Source organism: Scophthalmus maximus, chromosome 13 (genome assembly GCF_022379125.1).
Source record: "Scophthalmus maximus strain ysfricsl-2021 chromosome 13, ASM2237912v1, whole genome shotgun sequence".
Lineage (NCBI taxonomy): Eukaryota > Metazoa > Chordata > Actinopteri > Pleuronectiformes > Scophthalmidae > Scophthalmus > Scophthalmus maximus.
Genome location: NC_061527.1, coordinates 4,580,001 through 4,587,485, shown reverse-complemented (window position 1 = coordinate 4,587,485; position 7,485 = coordinate 4,580,001). Strand labels below are relative to the sequence as shown.

The 7,485-nt window shown below is 42.8% G+C and overlaps 1 protein-coding gene across 1 annotated transcript in view; it reads right to left on the bottom strand.

Moving 5' to 3' along the window:
* Positions 1-4,058: 4,058 nt before the first annotated feature.
* The window catches only part of LOC118318638 (ceruloplasmin), an 11,913-nt gene continuing 8,486 nt past the window's right edge, over positions 4,059-7,485 (bottom strand). The window contains exons 17-24 of the mRNA XM_035648479.2: positions 7,314-7,420; positions 6,463-6,518; positions 6,206-6,277; positions 5,709-5,800; positions 5,459-5,598; positions 5,326-5,382; positions 4,395-4,500; positions 4,059-4,309 (exon numbers count right to left, since the gene is read on the bottom strand). Of these exons, the coding sequence (XP_035504372.1) occupies positions 4,284-4,309; positions 4,395-4,500; positions 5,326-5,382; positions 5,459-5,598; positions 5,709-5,800; positions 6,206-6,277; positions 6,463-6,518; positions 7,314-7,420 (656 nt within the window). The 3' untranslated portion in view covers positions 4,059-4,283. The remainder of the gene's footprint in view (positions 4,310-4,394; positions 4,501-5,325; positions 5,383-5,458; positions 5,599-5,708; positions 5,801-6,205; positions 6,278-6,462; positions 6,519-7,313; positions 7,421-7,485) is intronic.

Sequence of the window (7,485 nt, the reverse complement as noted above, 5' to 3'; positions counted from 1 at the left end):
TGTGGCGGAGGAGTCACACTGGGCCGATCTGAGAACGTGCGCGAGACAGAGAACATGTGGCAAAGCGGGCGGCGAGGAATCCCTTCCCCACCGCGTTACGAGCCGTGTTCAGCCCCTGCATTTGGAAATCCTCGCCTCGCGTCTCCGTGCTCCCTCTCAACGCCCTCTGCAGTTATCAGATCGTCAATTAAGCTCGTGTCAAATAATAATAATAATAATAATAATAAATCTTACTTATAACGCACTTTTCATGTGGTAAAAAAAATCGCAAAGTGCTAAAAAAACATCAATGACATGTAATTAGATTGTAATCTGGTCTAATTGGAATCATTTGATTTACACAAGACATTCACTTGCACAGATTTATAATGTGAACACTCCTCGTGAGGGCAAATCCCACATGGGGACGAGGATTCTGTTTATTGTTAGTTTTTTGTACAAGCACCAACGGCTTCATACTGTGGGTGTAATTAGCCTAGAAACAATGTGTATTTCTTTTTAATTAACAACGTTTCTGAAAGTTCTTCTTTCAAGGTTTTGATTGATGGAGCTCCGGAGCCTCCCGGGCCGACTGGCTCACATCCGATCCACACCTGTCACCGAGGCTGACGTGTTTAAAAATTTAAAGTTGAGCAGTTTAAAAGTGTCGAGCTGGAGTCTGAACCATAGACTCTGAATAAAGATGGACGACGCGTCTCCACTTTCCTCCCTCTATGAAGCCAAAAATGTCTGGGGTCAGGGCGCCGCCAGTTGGCACTTTGACGTCATTTGCAGACAGAGTCGGAGTCAGTCTCAGCTGTCAATCACGGCGCCTCACCCTGCTTTTGTAGCATCAGATAAATAATTAAAACCAAACTTATCAGCAGCACTTGAACCTACATCGGTGTGATAAGAACTACCTAAAAATGACAGAAACTTCTGTATGTGTACTTTGACCTTTTCAGTTTAACTCATGTCCCATCCACTAACATGAAGGGGCTGCGGATTATGATTTGGCTTGGTTTCTTTCATATTGTCCATCTTTATTTTCACAGTTGCGGTGGATTCGGATCGTCCTTCCGATCGTCTTTTCCGATCTACTGTTCCTCGACCTCGGTGGAAGACGTCATGAGGTCAACATGAGGAGTAAAGGAGGATTCATAGGACTTAGTGAAAGCCGAAAGGCGCTGCTCAGGGAATCCGACTCGACTTTCACTGAGCTACGTCATCATGCGCCGGCGGACGTTGTCGACGTGCGTCCGCCGTGGTGAAACTACACGTTTCTGAAGATGGACTCCCAAAACATCAGCATGTTTCAGTGTTTCCCCGCCGTGTGACATCAGGTGTAAAGGATTCATATGTAACAGTAACTTACATGATGACGTGCGTCTCTTCTGGGCCATATTCATACTCTTCTCCTTCTCCTTCTTCTTCTTCTATTTCGGATTGAATCGTTTATGTGCGCGCGTTTAATATCGCTGCCGCGATGAATTGTGGGGCGTCTATTTCTCCTTTCCTTTCGCATGGCAAAGTCCTGTGCACCCTATGCTAAAGGAGATGGGAAAAGGAGCCATTGAAGGGTCTCGTCCGGCTATAAGGGCCGACGCCCGGTGCGTCAGTACGGGGAGAAGCCGCCGCAGTTTTTGAGTGAGAGCGAGTGTCAAGTTTCACTAGTTGAATGTGACAAGCGCCGTTCCCACGTCATTGAGATGCAGTGGAGGCTTAGATCAGAGCTGGCATTGGCCACATTTCATGGTCTGAATCTTTTAAATTCCATTTCCTCTCCCAGCTAATGGAGGACTGCAGGTGGCTGCCTAGACACTGATCTGAACTCAGTGCTCTCTGTGTGTGTGTGTGTGTGTGTGTGTGTGTGTGTGTGTGTGTGTGTGTGTGTGTGTGTGTGTGTGTGTGTGTGTGTGTGTGTGTGTGTGTGTGTGTGTGTGTGTGTGTGTGTGTGTGTGTGTGTGTGTGTGTGTGTGTGTGTGTGTGTGTGTGTGTGTGTGTGTGCGTGTGTGCGTCTGTCAGATCCCTTTGAACACTCAAAAAGGGTAAAATGAGAACAAAGTGGCTCTTCGCAAGCCTGTCATTTTTCTATTTTTTTTAAGCTTTTATCTGAGTCTGACAAAGCCCAAAGTGACTCATATTGCATCTTCTATTTATGGAATTATTTACACAATATATGAAACCGCGACTGCACTGTTGATCACCCCGGGTCTCCAGGAATCGCAGACGAGCGCCGACACGAGTCGGCGGATTCGTGGCAGACCTCAGACAAACGGAACGACTCATTTGAAGTCAATTTTTTTCTCATCAGCAGTCGCTGACATACGGCTCCGAGTGGAACCAAACCCCCCCCCGCCCTTAAGGTCCCTCTGTGGGGCACTGACAGACTCAAAGGCTCCTCTGCATCACCCTGAAGCTCTTGCGCGACAGAGTATCCGAGGCGAGAGCGGCTTCCGACTTCCTTACCGCCACTGGAATCAGCTGGAGAAGTAGAGGAACCGTCGAAACCGCGAAACATGCTGGATTCCCGGGAGATTTCATAAAAAAAACTGCTCGAACACAAATATAGCACATTGAACCCGACTGCAAGTGCCCTGGAAGAGTGCCGTGACCCCCTTCGTTTTGAGTCGGAGGGAGGAGACGCTTGTCCAGTGGCTACACTTTATACAAAAGACACGCGTCGGCAACGCCTGAGCTGCTTCAACGGCGACCTGCGACGGGGGCTGATGGAGCCTGGCAGGTCACACACCTACTCCTCCCGCTCCACTGAAACCTCTGAATGTGATCGCTCCACTCGCTTGTCGGCAATTTTGTGGCCGTGTCCAGTCGAAGGTTGGAAAATCATCCCGCCCCACACATATTTTTTGGGGGGTATCAGCTGGTTGTAGCTCTTCGCCGAAAGGACAATCAAGTATCCAAACCCAAAAACAGTCTTTCACGACCCCCTCATGCCCTCAAGTGTACTCTTCCGAGGGGATCTGTGCTCATATTGAGCCTGACATGGCGCACTTAGGAACTTTGGCGACGGCGGGAGCTCTGATTTAATTCAGATTGAGTTCTGAAGTGAGCCGGAGGAAAGTTTTTCGCGGGATAGTGGCTCCAGGGGGCCGGAAAAACTAAAAGCTGCTGAGCCTCTGCTAACCTCCAGTTCCTCCCCCTCTCTGGATTTTTGGCCAGTATTCCTAGGAAAAAGGCAAAGTCCATGTTCTGCTGTGTGATGAACAGATTAAATACAAGGATCCACTACTTGACCAAAGCAGCACCTCCGAACCAGACTGTGACACAGGGATGGGGTCGCATCTGTCCTTTTGTGCCACCTGGTGGTCACAGGCCTGCACAACAACAACAACAACAGCAACAATGCAACTACATTATAAACTAACAACCCCTAAAAGTTCTGGACAAGACACAGTCAGACCAGATATTGTCTCAAATATACAACAGCTCGATCTTGGAAAATGTTTTACGACGTCTGTTTCGTAAGATACCACATGTCTTGGTCCCCTCGCCAATACAAAAAAATGTACTAATGGTGGAATAAGACAAACAAGATCATCAATGAGGGGAGGCTGTGATATTAAACGTTGCAGGACAAAGTGTGGTCGGACTGTCAGACTGGAGGGTGTGTTAGTTTCTGAAAGACGACCCTTCACGTTGCCGTCAAGGTCTGATGATGCTTGAATGTGCACACGGTCCGTCTGCCCCGTAGTCTTTTGTGGAATACTCATAGTTTTTATTATTATATATGCATGGATATTAGTTCTGTGCTTTGTCTGGAGCAATACATTTGTTGTACACCGCCCCTGTTTTTAATTAAACCAAATACACAAAATAAAAAAAATAGCCTAAGGGACCCGACTGTAAGGATACATGTGCCTCTCAAGTATTTAACATTTCATTCTTTACATTCTCCACACAAGTTCATCTGCATCATTATTATTTTTTTTAAATTCTTTAAAGCTCCTCCAGCAGATCCTAAAGTTGTGCCGAGACAATGTGCCATCAGGCTGTAGTGCCCCCTGCTGGCCGATAACTGTCATCACACGTTTAAAAAAAAAAAGAAAGTCACAAAACTATTGACTTTCAGGTTTGAGCTTTATTTTTTCCCTGCATTATTACTGTGATCCCTCTCAGTGGGGAAATACGGAGGCAGCCAGACAATTATAAAAATGCACGTGTAAAATAAAATGACTCTAGGAATGTTCTTTGTGCCATGTCTCCTCGTATTAGGCTGAAGTATTTTTCAATTAGCTGCAGAAGTGACTTGTCACCGGTGGGTTTTTGCTGTTGTCCTCGAGTGCTCAGCCAAAGATTCCCCTCTTCTTCGCTGTTGAAGGAAGAAAACGACCTCGTTATCACCGACGCCATCTCAAATCATTGGGACAGAACTCGCCACCCGGCCTCATCCCCACCTTTCTCAGTGACGGTGTACATCGCCTCCATGCCGCCTTTGATGTGATTGGTGACGTGACAGTGGAGCAGCCAGGTGCCGGGAAACTGCGGACGCATCTTCACCGTCTGCAAAGGGACAAAGAGGAGAACGCCGCATGACTCGCTGGTCCAGAGTTTCACGATGAAATTTATTATTATTATCATTATTATTACAGTTCTGTTGAACCAGAGAGGAGATGTCAAGATGGCCTGAATTTTTTAACTAACAGGAACGTTTTTCATTTTTGATGGATTGTATCTGGAAAATCGAAGCCTTTTTTTCCAGATATGTTGTATTTCATTGGTTTTTAAAGAAGGCAGATGTTTATTTATTTTTAATTCTGAGCTTGCGTAACAGCTCATATGTTTTTTTCTAATATAACATTTGTTTTGTTTTTTCGTTGAAAGTGATACAAAATGAACTGAAAGTTTATCTGTTTTGCAAACGCAATATTTTCTATTGTTAATCTTTTTTTATTAGCATTTTTTAACGGTAAATGAACAAATACACAACGTACTTAACAACAAAAATAGAAAGTGAGATGGCGTAAAATAAAAACGAACACATACACAATTAATAATAATGATAATAATTCGCAAATCATTTATCACAGTTCAAAGGTTGATAGGTAAAATAATGGTAAGTGAAGTAAATCACAATGTCACGTGTTTATTCACATTGAAACCACAGGAGAGAGAGGGAAAACAATAACTATGTTTACATCATAAATTTAATCCATTTCTCCCATCTTTCTTCAAATTAATGCATTTGATTTCTAATCCTCATAGTGGTCCTGTTTATCTTTTTATTCCTTGCATTGTTCGCTTTACGCTTAATGTTACAATCCAATAATTTTAAACTTAAAATGAAGCGCAGGAGCTGCAAAGTCCAGTCAGGAGATGAGGTCTTACCTGGAAGGTGGCTGGAAACAACTCGTACACGTCGGTAACATGAGGACCTCCGCCCACCTGGACAGAAAGGAGGATTATTAGATAGGAGTCATCATCGTTCTCGTGTGCGTACGGTGATTGTGTCGCCGTTTACCTTGTATTCCACATTGTGTCCGTGCCAGTGTGCGGTGTGCATGCTTACGTCATCGCCCATCCCCATCAGGTACCAGTACACCTTATCACCCACCTCCATGTTCAAACCCAGCACGTTACCGTACACATAGCCATTAATGGCTGAAAGAAAACACATAGAAAATGACTTTTAATCATGTAGATGAAGCAAGACAAATATATCCCACCTGTTCGAATATTGTGTTTGGTTCCTCCATGTTTGTTCGTCTCACCGTGCAACCTGTTGCTCTCTATGAAGGTTTCATCGTCCTTCAGATTGGCGCGAGGGTTCGTGATGTGGGTCCGGATGTTTTCATCCAGGTACCTGGAGTATGAAAAAAAAAGAAAAAGAAAAAAAGATGACGGCAATGATTTTGTTTGATATGGTATCCAACAAGAGCAGCAGATGGCACAAACGGCCTTGTGTGTACGTACAGTGTGTGTGTGTGTGTGTGTGTGTGTGTGTGTGTGTGATGTAGCCACAACAGATGAAGGGACGACATATTGTCAAAAGTGGAATAAGACGTGAGGTGCAACTCTGTGAAATGTGTAATAGTCTGTAGTTGTGCACCTCAGAGTCGTCTTTTGCACTTGGAATGAGTCTTTCACTGATTTCTGACAGACGACTGGTAGCAAAGTTAATATCTGATTTTTCTAACTTTGGGATATGATTCTGAGGCAGTGTCTCAGAATCATATCAGTTAGTTTTATATCTGCACGCTTTACTCACCAGCTTTCATTCTCATTGAAAATCAGGAAGAGCAGTGCAAACTCCTCTACTTCCTTCTTTAGTCCCAGACTCCTGGAAGCGAATTAATAGAACCGTACATTAGCAGTTTAGTATAATTACAATATTACAAATCATCTACCACATTTTTCTCCCCCCAGATCTGGGGAATCACACATGTGCAGAGCATCGTGTAATAACAGCAAGAATGAAATGAGATGGATCATCCTATCAATACAAAAAAAAAGAAAAAATCTCACCTGCCCCAGCTACGGCGACAAATCACCAACGGGCCAATCAGACCGCTATACATGTCCTTTGATGAGGGGAAAAGATATCGTCAGTGTGTGACTGCTTGTGTACTGTATGTCCAGTGTGGTGTGGACTTTCATATATATATATATATATATATATATATATACTTGTGTACTGTATGTCCAGTGTGGTGTGGACTTTCATATATATATATATATATATATATATATATATATGCTACATATCTGCTTGTGTACTGCATGTCCAGTGTGGTGTGGCCTTACATTCTTATATATATATATATATATATATATATATGTGTATATATATATGCTATATATCTGCTTGTGTACTGTATGTCCAGTGTGGTGTGGCCTTACATTCTTATATATATATATATATATATATATATATATATATGTGTATATATATATGCTATATATCTGCTTGTGTACTGTATGTCCAGTGTGGCGTGGACATTCATATATATATATATATATATATATATATATATATATATATATATATCTGCTTGTGTACTGTATGTCCAGTGTGGTGTGGCCTTACATTCTTATATATATATATATATATATATATATATATATATGCTATATATCTGCTTGTGTACTGTATGTCCAGTGTGGCGTGGACATTCATATATATATATATATATATATATGTATATATATATATATATATATATATATATGAATCTGCTTGTGTACTGTATGTCCAGTGTGGCGTGGACTTTCATATATATATATATATATATATATATATATGCTTGTGTACTGTATGTCCAGTGGGGAGTGGACTCCCATATATATATTTCTGGTTTATTTGTGTGCATGTGCACCTTGACAACATCAGTAGTGGAGGAGTACGCTGCCACGGTGCAGTCCTCCTGCTCTGCGGTCGGGCCCGTGTTCTTCGTGACATACCAATAGTAGGTGTGAGTCTCACCTGGGAAGGACAACCATTGGAAAAAAGGTTTTGAATCCTATGCTGTATCAAGAAAACATAAGTTC